The 14353-nt window shown below is 37.1% G+C and overlaps 1 protein-coding gene across 1 annotated transcript in view; it reads left to right on the plus strand.

Annotated features, from left to right (window-relative positions):
* Positions 1-14353, plus strand: part of PARVA (parvin alpha) — a 157864-nt gene that overhangs the window by 113389 nt on the left and 30122 nt on the right. The window contains exon 5 of the mRNA XM_037146868.2: positions 13438-13578. Coding sequence (XP_037002763.1) covers positions 13438-13578 — 141 coding nt within the window. The remainder of the gene's footprint in view (positions 1-13437; positions 13579-14353) is intronic.

A 14353-nucleotide genomic window follows, 5' to 3' on the forward strand; every position in this document is an offset into this window, starting at 1 on the left:
AGGTAGAGAAAATAAGTAGCATAGACTGTAGGTAGAAAATAGATGGGGGGAGGGTAAGAATAGTAGGGGAAATATAGAATCTAAAGAACTTGAGACACGTGGTCATAAACTAAAGGGGGGGAACAGTGGGGGAGGGGATGAGCAGGGTGGAGGGAAATGAAGGGGGGAAATAGAATAACTGTAATGGCATAATCAATAAAATATATTTTTAAAAAATTATTCATCCAGGTTGATGTACATGTCAACCTGGAGGAATCTCAAATGCATGACACCAAGTGAAAGAAGCCAGCTTTTAAAATGCTAAAAAAAAAAAAAAAACAGTAGGTAAAACTGGATTCAGGATATGCAGGAACTGTCTAAACTGCCATTTTAGCTTTTCTGTAAACTTTACTTTAAAATAGTTTGAAGGTTTTATTTACAAAAGGAAGATGAGCCCACATCATAAAGTACCTTGAGCTAAAAATTTTAGACAGGATTCAGTGGGCACTGGAAACTACTGATGGCTTGTGAGCAAAGTGACAAGATCAGAAATGGGGGTTTAAGAAGATAACCTACCAGTGGGCTACTCTGGAGCAATGGAGGAAACTCCAGCAAAATACCTTCTTGTGGGATAATTACTGTCAATCTAAAGGAGCGGCAGTGCAGACAGAAGTGTTAAAGAGAACCAGTGATTTAGGGAATGAGCTGCTAAAGCTCACCAGGCTGACTTTAAGTGGTGGATGTCAAATGGGATGACTCCATGAATCCTCGAAAAGCAGCATCTTTTTAAAGTGTTCTGATCATATTGATTTTGAGAGTTGCTTTCTTACACCTGGAAGTACTTAGGCTGAAGTAGCAGCTATGCTAAAACTGAAAGAGGAATGAAAAGACAGAAGCGGAGTTCCAATCTTGGTTCTACCATGGAAACATTTCTTTGCAGCAAAGATCACACTTCTGTAAAACCAAGAGGTCACCTATACAACCTTACAGCTGAGCTGTTCAATGTGGTACTCAGTCACATGTAGCTACTACCAATAATTTAAATTAAAAATGCATTTACTTAGTGACACCAGCTACATTTCAAGAGTTCAATAACCAAAAGTGTCTAGTGGCTACCATATTGGATACTACGGAAATGAACATTTCCATCTTTACAAGGACAGTTAATTCTTTTGGACAGCACTGCTCCAAGGTCTTCCTGCTGTAACTGTCACTGATTCTAGGAGTTGAGGATAATGCATACTGCTCTTCTTAAACTGGAGGAAGTATTTTCTGGTTTCTGAAAAACTCAAAAGCTAGATGAAAGTCTTATTATTCTGTTTACAAGTTGTAAAGAATGTCTCTAAAATGTCTTGGGAAAAAGAAAAAAGCATTGTGCAGAAACTGTGAGGACAGTGTGTCACTGTGAGTGTGTTAAAGGACACATCTAATGCTCGAGTGTGTAGAGAATACGTGCCTCTGGTTAATAGTCACAATGAGCTGTCTCTGCAGAGGGGACCAGGGAACTGGGGACAACAATGGGAAGAGGAGGCTTCATTTTCACAGCTTGAATTTTTCCCATGTTTGTGTATTATCAAACTTATAAAAAGTGGTAGAGTACGTATATACATTTCAGTAACAGAACTGAATTAATCTAATAAATGTCAAATAATACACGATACCTTTCAACAACTATCCCAAGTAAAATAGGAAGAAAAGGAAACTACCTAAATATGATAAAGACCATTAACAAAAATGGACAATGAATATATTAAATAGTGAAATACCAAAGAAATGGTACTAGGAACAAGTCAGAGATGATGGCTATCACCACCATTATAAGTGTTTTGGACAACATACTAGTTAATATAATAAGACAGGAAAATTAATTTTCTGTTCAATATAATATATAGCTAACTAAATGTTCAGACAAGTTCTCTTGTTACTGCACACTTTACAAATTTGGATAAGTCTTTAAACAAATATTTTTGTGTCACGTGACTAAACTGGTGTGGTAGGGAAGGAAATTCTTCTAATGCCAAAAACAATAATGTGTAAATCCAGTGAGATAAGTGTTAATTTCTAATGACTTATAGCCTGAGTTTAATGGATCACACATACCGTGTCAACAGAAAAAGCCTGTATAGAGTCTGAGCAGGAAAGGGGGCTGGAAAAGAGACCCATGAATAAAGTCAGGCTCTCTGAAGAGCAACACTTTCAGAGGGTAAACTAGAAAATCTGGCCCTAGCTGGTGTGGCTCAGTGGATTGAGCACTGGCCTGTGAACCAAAGGGTTGCTGGTTCAATTCCTGGTCAGGGCACATGCCTGGGTTGTGGGCCAGGTCCCTGGTAGGGGGTGTGCAAGAGGTAACCACACATTGCTGTTTCTCTCCCTCTCTTCATCCTTCCCTTCCCCTCTCTCTGAAAAGAAATAAATAACATTTAAAAGGAAAAAAAAAAGAAAATCTGGGCCACAGAGAAAGGTAATAAAGATTAATGTCTATCTCAAACTTAGATATGAGTGGAAAAAGAAAAAGAAGTCTGAACTTGATAATTACTTATTAAATCTCTGTACTCACATAGATTTAGGACTGGGATTCACACTAATTATTTATACTTAAAAGCCCCAAGCTAAAATGTAGTTCAAATGTGGCCAAGTTTTTTTGGTGCTCTCCAAGGCAGAAGCAAAAATATGTCCTTTTAGAGGAATGAATTTTAAAACAAGGTCACAAACAACTCCCAGAGATAAAATCCCAGAGAAAATGAGCCCAAAGAAAATGAGCTTAAAATCATAAATCACCAAACAGAAGCAAGCTACCATAAGGAAGTGTCAACAGAAACAGTAAACTGCAGGTCCATCGCAATTGTTATAGATATTAGCAACTGCTCAGTTATGGAATATAAAGTATGTTTAATATTGTTGGGAACCACCTTGCCTGGTTTCAGGAGCTGTAAACCCCCCATGGATAAGGCTGAGTGAGCAACCTTCGGACCATAAGCCACTAAGGAGACAAAGCTTATCTCCCTGGCAGGAGCACTGCTTCTTCCTTTTTCCATAACTGGCCTCCAATGCTTGATCAGTTAGTCAATGACGGGTATGATTCCCCAAGAGGGGAACGACCTAAGACAGGCATGATCACGTGGAGGCCCCAGGGAATGACTTGGGGGGCTATGGAGAAAGGGGGTGATGGACCCTCCTCCCTCGGCTTTGACGAAGCCTGAGTCCTTACTCTATCTGGGAGAAGTCTCTGAGAATTTCTTGGCTATCTTGCCTCCTCTGCCTGATTAAGCCTGAAACAATGACTGAGGGTGGTGCAGCCCTGTGCTGGAAAGGGAGGGCTCCCTGGGTGATCAGGCCTGAGAAAGAATATGTAAAATCCTGTGAAGGCTGCTTTGCTAAGAATGCTCTTAGTTAAACGATAAAGGCCTGAGCAAGAAATGAGTTTGTTTCCCAAAGTTTTGTAGCCTTTTAACTAATAGACCCAGAAGAAGCCCTAATAGTTCTTTGTATGCTATCTATTGTTTGACCGTTACTGCCTTACAATATTAATAAGCTGTATCTGTATTCCTGTGCAAATTAAACCCAATAAAAGCCTGTCTAGGCAAGGGTCAGCATACTCTCCCCTTGAGAGAGTTGCCAGGCTGCCCTGAGGTGCTCCCCCCTTGAGGGAGTAGCCATGCCGTCCCTTTTCCTCCACAGGACTTGGTAGTCCATGTGAATTTGTCTCATGTCTCATCCATGACGCCACGGGCACCATGAGCTGGTAGGTGCATGCATCATAATATGTCAAAATAAAAGTTTAAAAATGCCATCGAAAGGATGATAAAAGAATAAGTAACTACCAAAATTGGACAGGTAGATCTGAAAGAGACACAAATAGAACTTCTGGAGCTGAAAAAAAATGTAATTATGAAATTAGAAACCTCAGTGGACACCCAGCTGAGGAAGGAATTGGGTAAATTGGAAGTTGGTGCTGAAGAAATGATCCAGAATGCAGTATACAGAAACAACAGTGTGCAAAGTAGAAAAACAATAAAAAAACAGATTTTTTTAAGGAAAATGCAACATTAAAACTATTAGAATTTTAGCAGAGGAGAAATATGATAGAGTATAAGCAATATTTAAAGATATAACTGAGGATTTTTTAAGAATTGAGGAAAGATAGAAATTTTCAGATTCAGGAAGCTCAGGGAATTCCAAACAAGATAAATAACAAGAAATCTATACCTACATACTTCATAATGAAAATTAACGAAACCTAAAAACACTGAAGTCACATACATAATTAAAAGCAGAGAGAAAAGATAAATTACCTATGAAAGAACAACATACTGAAAGCTGTCTTTCGTCAGGAACAAATGCCAACAAATATTTAAAAGAAATCTTCAACGTGCAGGGAACAGTTGTCAACTTACACGTTTATACCCAGAAAAAAAAAAAAAAAACCTCTTGAAAATGAAGGTATTTTAAATAAAACGAGAAGCTTGACTACCAACAGAGCTTCACTAAAAGGAATTTCAAAAGGATCTGCTCCAGGAAAAAGGGAAATGAACCCAAAAGAAACATCTGAAATGTAACAAAAAATGGTGAGCAAAGATTACCACGGTAGGTAGATTGAAGCAATAATTGAATGAATATAAAATAATCACAATAATGTCTAATATGTTAATTTAAAAAATTAAGATAGAATCAGAGCCCTAGAAAATTATACCAATTATAGCACTTAAGTCAGAGTGACATTGAAGTTAGCGTGCTGAGGTCCTCCTATTATTTAGTATGTTAATAAAGATTCTAATTAACTTAAGATTCTATTATATTAAACACACATGATAAGTTTTCTGAGGTAGCCACCTAAATAATAAAATAGTGTGTATTACCTCCATACTAGTCATGGGGAGAAAATTAAATGAGAAGGAATAGAAACTCTAACCCAAAGAAGGCAGGGATGTAAGGGGAATAAAAGATTAGAAAAGCAGGACGATATAAATAAGTTGGTAGAAGGGAATCCAAGTACAGTGGTGAACCCAATCAAGTGTAAATTGACTTCATCCATTTAAAAGAAAGATTGTCAGACTAGATACAAAACAAAATCTTGTTGCATGCTATTTACAAGAGACAATCTTAATGATATACAAAAACACAGAAATGTTGGAAGAAAAGCAGTGGAAGTAATTATGTGTACTAGATTATTAGTAATGGAAAGAAAGCAGGGGTAGGAGGCTTTCTTACCCCCACCCCTTTCTTACCCAGGGGTCACTTACAGTTATAAGTGACCAGGAAAATAAGACATTTCGAATCTAAATTCACTTTTGTGCACCAAATATTGATACACAAGAATTAAAAATGACAACCAGAATTACAAGAACTTGACAAATCTGCCATCACAGTGGTGATTAATAAGCTGTACCTGTATTCCTGTGCAAATTAAACCCAATTAAAGCCTGTCAAGGCTAGGGTCAGCTTGCTCTACCCCTGAGAGAGTGGCCAGGCTGCTCTCAGGTACTCCGCACTTGAGGAAGTAGCCGTGCCATCCCTTCGGTGGTGGGTTTTTAACATATTTCTCTTAAGAACATATTAACAAAAAAGTTCTCAAGGATAGAAAAGTTGTGGTCACTACAATTAGCCAGCTATACCTCAAAGCTGGAGTATTCTCATTCTTTTCAACAACACATGGAATACGTACAAAATGTGACTGTGTTCACAAAGTAAGTCTCAACAAACCATTACACAGACCAAATTTTCTGACCACAATGCAATAAAAAAATATATATTTTATCTAACCCTCCCCATATAATTGGAAACACAAATATAGTAACTCAGGAATCCCTCCTATTGGAAAGAGGATTTTATGTATTCTACTTCTTTGAGGGCAGTTACATCAATACAGTATGATTTATATGGCACCTGTGTTTCTTAGAACATCTCAGTTCTTCTGCCACTCAGAGTAATGGGGTTTTTCTTCCCTGTTTTGATGCTTTAGAATTTTGAATAATACTGTTTCGTTTTATCTAAAAATAATGTCTCCAAAATTATATTTGGATGCTAACTTCAAAAACAACTGAAAGATTCACAAAATAATTCTATCTGAAAAAACTTTTCTAAAGAGCAAAATTATGCCCATTATTTTATAACAAGTTAAATTAATGATGAACAATTTTCAGAACTATGGAAACATGTGAGGAACAATTTCCTAGGGGGCTAAAATTTCTGCAACAGGAAATTTTCATGGCACTAGCTAGAATTTGCCTAATAAAGAACAAAAGAGGAAAACCAGGAGTCTTGAAAAACAAATTACCTTTAAATCCTTAGCAACAGGGAGTAAAATTATTATTTAACTATAGGAATATTTGAGTGGATCTCTTAAATTTTGATGGTTGAATATTTTAAAAATAAAGTAGGGATTAGGTTAAAACAGAAGAGATTTTAAATCAGAAAATTGAAATAAGTGATATAGGCTTACAAAATAGAGATGACAGTGTTTTATCTGCATACCTCAAAATGCCCAAAATTCATATAAACAGTAATATTGGGTTGGCCAAAAAGTTCATTTAGTTTTTTCTGCTCGATGGCTCTTAGGCCATCAAATAGAAAGTAGCTTAGCTACTTATGCTAAGTAGTGCTTAGCTGTCTTTACCTTTATTCAAAACAATTTTGTTAAATTGAATTTTACATCAGTATGCATTAAAAAAAAAACTTACCAAAATTGGTGAATGTTTGTGTGGCTGTTTTAATATTGAAGATAGAAGAAGATATGTAATATTTTGGGCATATTATACTTTATTATTTCAAGATAGGTAAAAATGCAACTGAAATTTTTTTAAAAAAGAGAGATTTGGAGAAGGTGTGGTGACTGATCAAACATGTCAAAAATGGTTTGCAATGTCTCAGTGCTGTGGACATTTTGACCAGATAATTCTTTGCTGTGGGGCTGTCTTATGCATTGGAAGATGTTTAGCAGCACCTCTGGCCTCTATGCACTAGCAGTCAATAGCAAGAGATAGCTGACATACTCAAAATGTCCACATCAATGAAGTTACTGATGAAAATGAAAAATGTGTCTTTTATTTTATGGAAAAAACATAACAGACTTTTTGGCCAACCCAGTAGAATTACGAAAGGGATTTGATACGGTAGCTATTTTCATCTGTAAGGCAAGGCAACAGTTTCTTTTTCTACCAGCAATAATTAGTTGGTAATGGACACACACACACACACACACAGACACACACAGACACACACACACACAGTGTTTATTGAAACTTTATTACCAATAAAAATGGGATATAACCTGACAGGGTTATATCTGAACACACCAATTACCAATAAGGAGACTGAATCAATTTAAAAAAACCTCCTAATCAACAAAAGCTTAGGACTAGGTGGCTTCACAAGTGAATTCTACTAAACATTTAAAGAAGAATTAATACCAATTCTTTTCAAATTCTTCCTCAAAATAGAAGAGGGAACACTTCCAAGTCCATTTTACAAGACCAATATTACCCTGTTACCCAAACCAAAGACACCACAAGAAAATATTAACTATACATGGTGTTATGTGTGTACTAGATTTCCCAGGGAATCATATCATAAATTATATAAATGTTTAACCACTACACTATATACCTGAAACTAATATTGAATGCCACCATAATTGTAAAATAAAATAAAAAAGAAAATTATAAGCCAATGCCCCTGGTGAACACAGATGCAAAATTTTTCAACAAAATATTAGTAAACCGAATTCAGCAATATGTTAAAAGGATCACACACCATGATCAAGTGGGATTTATTCCAGGTATGCAAGAATGTTTTGACATTCACACATAAATCAATATGATATACACCACGTTAACAAAATTAAGAATAAAAAGCATATCACAATAGATTCAGAAAAGCATTTGACAAAATTAAATATCCATTTATGATAAAAAAAAAGTCCTCCAAACAAAATGGGTATACATGGAAGGTAATTCAACATAATAAAGATTATATATAACAAGCCCATAGCTAATGGTGAAAAGTTGAAAGCTTTTCCTCTAAAATAAAGCACAAGACAAGGATGCTCACTCTAGCCATTTTTATTCAACATAGTATTAGAAGTTCTAGCCAGAGCACTTAGGAAAGAAAAAATAAAAATATCGAAATAAGGAAGGAAGATACAAAACTGTTGTTAGTATTTGCAGATGACATATTATAGAATCTAAACCCTATATCTACTCCCCCCAAAACTATTTGTTACTAATCAATTCAGTGAAGTTGCAGGATACAAAATCAATATGCAGAAATCTGTTGTATTTCTATACACTAATAACTGTCAAGAAGAGAAATTTTAAAAATGATCTCATATAATTGCATCAAAAGAATAAAATACCAAGGAAGTAAAAGACCTGTACACTAAAAAGTATAATAAGTTAATTAATGAAATTGATGAAGACACAAATAAATGGGAAGATATTTTGTGTTCATGGATTGGAAGAATTTATATTGTTAAAATGTCCATAGTAACCAAGTCAATCTACAGACTCAACATTCCTATCAAAATTCCAATGGAATTTCTCATGAAAACAGAATAAAAATTCTAAAATTTGTATGGAACCATAAAAGACCACCAATAACAAAAGCAATCTTGAGAAAGAAGAGCAAAGCTGAAGACATCACTCTCCTGGATTTTGAACTATATTACAAAGTTATAGTAGTCAAAACAGTATGGTACTGGCACAGAAACAGACACATAGATTATTTGAACAGGACAGAAAGCCTAGAAATAAAGCCACACATATTTTATGACAAAAAAATATCAAGAATATTCAGTATCTTCAATAAATAGTGTTGAAAAAACCTGACAACCACATGTGAAACAATACACCTGGACCACTACCGTACATCATACATAAGAACTAGTTCAAAATATATTAAAGACTTGAACATAAAATCTGTAATCCTAAAACTCTTAGAAGAAAACATACATAGCACACTTTTTGACATTAGTCTTGGCAATGATTTATTTGGATTTGACACTAAAAGCAAAACAGCAAAATAAACAAATGCCACACATAATACTAAAAAGCTTCGGCACAGCTAAGGAGACCATCAATACAATGAAAAGACTACCTACTAAAAGAAGTTTTGCAAATGATACATCTGATAAGGGGTTAATATCCAAATATGTAAAAAGCAACTGAATAGCAAAAAAACAAACAATCAAATTAAAAAATGAACAGAAGATCTGTATCAACTTTTTCCAAAGAAGACATACAGATGGCTAACAGGTACATGAAAAGGTGTTCAATATCACTAATCATCAGGAAAATGCAAATCAAAACCACGATGAGATGTCACCTCATACCTATTATAATGTCTTATTATCAAGACAGGAAATGTATTGGCAAAGATGTGGAGAAAAGGGAACCCGAGTGCACTGTTGGTGGGAATGTAAATTGGTATAGTCACTGTGGAAGATTATATGGAGGTTCCTCAAAAAACTAAAAATGGAACTACCATACAACCAGTAACTCCACTTCTGGGTACTTATTTATCTAAAGAAAACAAAACCACTAACTCAAAAAGATAGACTCACCCCCACGTTCCTTGAAGCATTATTTACAACAGCCAAGATACGGAAACAACTGAAGTGTTTATCAATGGATGAACAGATAAATAAAATGTGATTTATGTATATAATGACATTTTATTTGGCCATAAAAAAAGAATAAAAATCCTGTGATTTGCAACAACATGGTTGGACCTCGAGGGCATTATGCTAAGTGAAATAATTCAAAATACTGTATGATCTCATTTATATGCTAAATTTTTTTTAAAAAACAGCTCATAGGTACAGAGAACAGATTAGTAGTTGTCAGAGGGGCACGAGGGTGAAAGTAGTAAAAAATACAACAACAAAGATGAGTTACATCTGTATATGTTGACATAGAAAGATACTCATGGCCTTGAGTGGTAAAACCTGTAGCAGAAAAATGTACATGCTATAATCTCACTTTCATTGGTGAGAGAGAAATAGAAAACTCTGAGTTCTATTGTACATTAGGAGCATAAAAAGATATATGTAACACTGCTAATCAGGGTTATTTCAAGATATTCTCTCAAGTCCACACAATGCCAATGCCTAAAATAAAATACCCAGCAATGAAAATTAAAAGCAAAAAGAAAAATCCCAAGGCATAATAAAATAGAAAAAAATTAAAGCAGAATTTCATTTTCTAAAAAAATTACTAGTGCAAAAGAAATAAAGCAACGCCTTAAAACACTTCTGAATAAACAATGCCAGATGCTAAAAAAAAAAAAGAGAGATTCTTTTTAATTTTAGGAAGAATGCATTATGATTTTAGTATCATAGGCCACTTAAAACTATTGGTGGAAACAGAAAAACAATGAGTGTTCCACTAGGTCGTATAAACTCCAATTTTTAAAATATGAGAACAAAATGAACCAATGGTACAAAAAAAAAGCTATTGACCTAGAAAACAAACTCAGAAACCTAAGATATTCACTCTGAAATGTCCAATGTCCATATTGCCTATGAATGTAAAAATTCACAGGCAATAATATCATACAATAAGGCTAGCAAAAAAAAAAGTAGCCCTCATGCTGCCACTCCTCCCTTCCTCTCCTCCCCAGCCCACTCTCAAGACAGTTGTTGCCTCCTGTCCCAGCAGTCTTTCCCTCGGAGCCAAGATAAGCCTTCTTCACATTTTCTTAAATGTGGAGAGCAGTACCAATAAAATGGCGCTGGTCCTGTCACGATAGGATAAAGTGTAAAACAAAAGGATGTCACTCATGTCAACAAAGATGGCTGTCAGTCTCTCATAATACTTTGGTTCAAGAAGGAAACTACCTAAGTCATGCCAGGTACCCTGCCAAATGCCTGCCAGGGCAGCATATCCAAGATATCAGCACACAGACACATCTGCAAAGAAGGGCGCACCTGCGGATAGAGTGCTGGGGGCTCTCGGCCCCAGGCCACAGAATTTTCAGTTCAATCAGGTGCCAAGAATTTGGATATAATTGAGGTGGACTTCAGACCGACCACTGGGACAGCAAATCTCCCACCACAAGATGCTGTTCCACGCTACTCTGGGCAACACACCACTGGAGGCTCTGCCTGTCTGAGCTCCGGAACTTCCATATCACCTGAGGCACCGCTCTAATTCCACTCAAACACCTGTTTGTCCTACAGACGATTGGGCTTCGGCCTTGGATCTAGTCAGGGGCGATCTTCATTGCAAGATTCTGATGACTCACCACCCACTGCGCTGTCTCCTGGACCTGGGACTGAAACTCTGGGACTTGGGTTCATTAATCCGCCATTGATTGTTGTGTGTTAATTCTGTGTGGTGTAACAGAGGATAGGATATTAATGTAATGTCCATGTTCTATCTTGTGTGGACCTACATTTAGTAAAAGCTGAGTCTGGGCAACAGCTGTTGTGGCTCTCACCTAGTTCCTTGCTGCTGCCAGGTATGAACTCAGCCGGGTGTCCTACTTCCCTGGAACCAGAGGTGCACCCTGACTTACAGGACAGACTGTAATGTGACCCTCCTCAGGAGAAACGCCTACGGGGGTTGTACTGAGCGTGCTCACAACATTGACCTAGGTAGCACTTCCCGTAGCCTCTACCAAACTACCAAGGTTGCAGTTATAATGTCACTGGAAAACAGCTTGTCATTTCCTCAGGAGCGGAAGATCCAAGATAAGAATTCACAGCCTAAAAATGAAAAAGGCACACAAGGTTCTCTTCAAGATTTAACATGTCCTCAAGAGGAAGACATTTAGATAGTATATGCTTATTAAATCCCTGAACTTTGGAAATACAGAATGATGGCTTCAGGCAACTAATGAGAAAGATAACAGTTTAGGGCATCAGAGATAAGAATAGCTTGAGATCATCCTATTAAAGTGCTGAAAAGAAATCTTAAATCCACAGAAGCTGCAGAAACTCTCTAGTGAGCAACCCCATTATCCCAGAAGAATCACCCAAGGGGCATTTGACTCGGATTAGCTAGAGCCACTTAAAAATAAAATAAATAATGCAAGCAATAGGGTAATCACCAATATATGGTAAAGTTTAGTTACTTTGTATGACAGTCCTTAAAAATGAGGATAAAATACTTCCAATACTTTTCAGAGTGTCTTTTCTATTAATCCTGAACGAGTTGTGGAGGGCAATTTAGGTAAATCTAAAGAAATAATATATTTCTTATTAGGGAGTCCAGTTGTTCTTTTTAATGGATAAACATAGGAATTTAGAATGAATAAAGACAAAACACAGTCTAATTATTTTAAATAATAAGGGGTTACAGTATTGCATGCTGTAACCATTGATTTTAAAACACACCATTATGTAAGCCACTCAAAAAGAGAAAAAATGACTATTACAAGGCTTTCTTATTGCTTAGCATTTTTATACTGTTTTTTTGAAACTGCTCCTGTAAGCTTATTGAGATGTGGAAGTGACCATGCTATGCAGAGCAATGACTGAACACGTGTGGAAGCAGTGAAAACGCTCATATCTTCCATCCGCCTGACGGCATTTGTAGGATGCCATCAATTTTAAGACACAGCCTGATTTCAGGTTAAAATCTTAAAACTAAACAAAAAAGTGTGCCTTAGAATTGAAGAAATAGAACATGCCAAATGAGTTACTTTCGAGGTAGATTTTAAAGGAAAAAGGGTACTTAAAACAGATAAATATGATTCACCGTGACATTATATTACAAGGAATGTGCAAAATGCCTTGAATAAGGACTTGACTCCTGCCTAGGGAAGCATAGAAGGCTTTCCATTTGGGGCACAGAGCTATCCTTGGAGTGGGCAAAATTGAAAAGAAGAGGGAGAACCCAGCATGATAGAAAAAAAAAGAGTTTGAAGATGATGGACTTCCCTGGCTGCTGTGGCTTAGTGGATTGATTGAGCGCTGGCTCTATGAACCAAAAGGTTGCCTGTACGATTTCTGGTCAGGGCACATGCCTGGGTTGTGGGCCAGGTCCCCAGTAGGGGGTGCCAGAGAGGCAACTACACATGGATGTTTTTCCCCCTCCCTTCCCCTCTCTCTAAAAATAAATAAATAAAATCTTTTTTAAAATGAAAATAAATTTGATAGATTGGGGTAAAGGTCCAACTTTGAAGGTCCTGACATCCTATAATTTGGGGGTTCAAGCATGATCACAAGGTTTTCACGATACTGGCCCCACCAGCCTCCCTCATCAACAGGCGTACCTCAGAGAGAGTGCGGGTTTGGTTCCAGATCCCTGCAATAAAGAGAGTCATAATCTTTTTAGCAAAAAAGGGTCCTGCCTTCATTTTGTAAAAACCACAACATCTATGAAGAGCAATAAAGCAAACTGCAATAAAACAAAATATGCTTGTTTGTACTTGAGTGTGTGAGTGTGTGAGGACAGGCACTTGTGTTAAGGTTGTCTGTGGCCAAAGAACACAGCTATTCTTGTTTCCTTGTCCCCCCAGAGAAACTCGAAAGCGAGAAGCTGAACGTTGCTGAGGTCACCCAGTCAGAGATTGCTCAGAAGCAAAAGCTGCAGACCGTCCTGGAGAAGATCAATGAAACCCTGAAACTTCCTCCCAGAAGCATCAAGTGGAATGTGGACTGTGAGTTTTACAAAGAAAAAATGGGTCTGGTAAATGATCCTTCTGGTCTCTACTGGGGCTTCCCTAAGAAGCCATCCAGCAAACTGCTGCATGGTGGATGCAAACCCATTCACCCTCCCAAGGAAGGACACCTCTCACACACAGAGAACGTGTCCTCCATACTTCTGGGGCAAGTAACAAAATGTCAGATCCAGTGTGCCTTTCCGTAGAAGCTCATGTAAGACTGGGAGAGGAAGAAAACTCATATTCATTGAGCTACTTCTGCATCCCAGCCCAGCCTTCAGAAAATGCCCTTGTCTCCAGTTTATAGGGGTTTCAGGCGCCTGAGATCCCTACGTTCAGGCAGCGGAGAAGCCAGGGAGCAAGGAAATGGGACAAAGCCCTCGGGCTTCCTCTTACTCATTTTCGGGGGGGAGGGGAGGATATGTCTGATATTATAGGCACTAGAATGGTTTTTGAATTCAGGTTTCACAGCTAGGTAGCTTGAAGATCTCAGAAAGTATAAAGCTTTTAGTTATTTTTTTTGCTGCCTCAAAGGCCTGGGTGTCTAATTTGGACGTAATGAGTCCATATCAGAACCAACATTAACTCAGCAAATTGGGTGAATCCACAGCGACATTCTTTCCCGTAGGGAGTCCAGAGTTGTTTTGTTCTTTGCAATAGATAAAAATGTGAATTTAGATTGTGTTCTTTGCCTTTGTTTTAAGTATGAAAGGGTTTAATATTATATCTGATTGCATCCAATTTATAAAACCTAAAGTGGACACATCCCCCC

This window comes from Artibeus jamaicensis, unplaced genomic scaffold (assembly GCF_021234435.1).
Source record: "Artibeus jamaicensis isolate MK-2021 breed Jamaican fruit bat unplaced genomic scaffold, CSHL_Jam_final contig_797, whole genome shotgun sequence".
Lineage (NCBI taxonomy): Eukaryota > Metazoa > Chordata > Mammalia > Chiroptera > Phyllostomidae > Artibeus > Artibeus jamaicensis.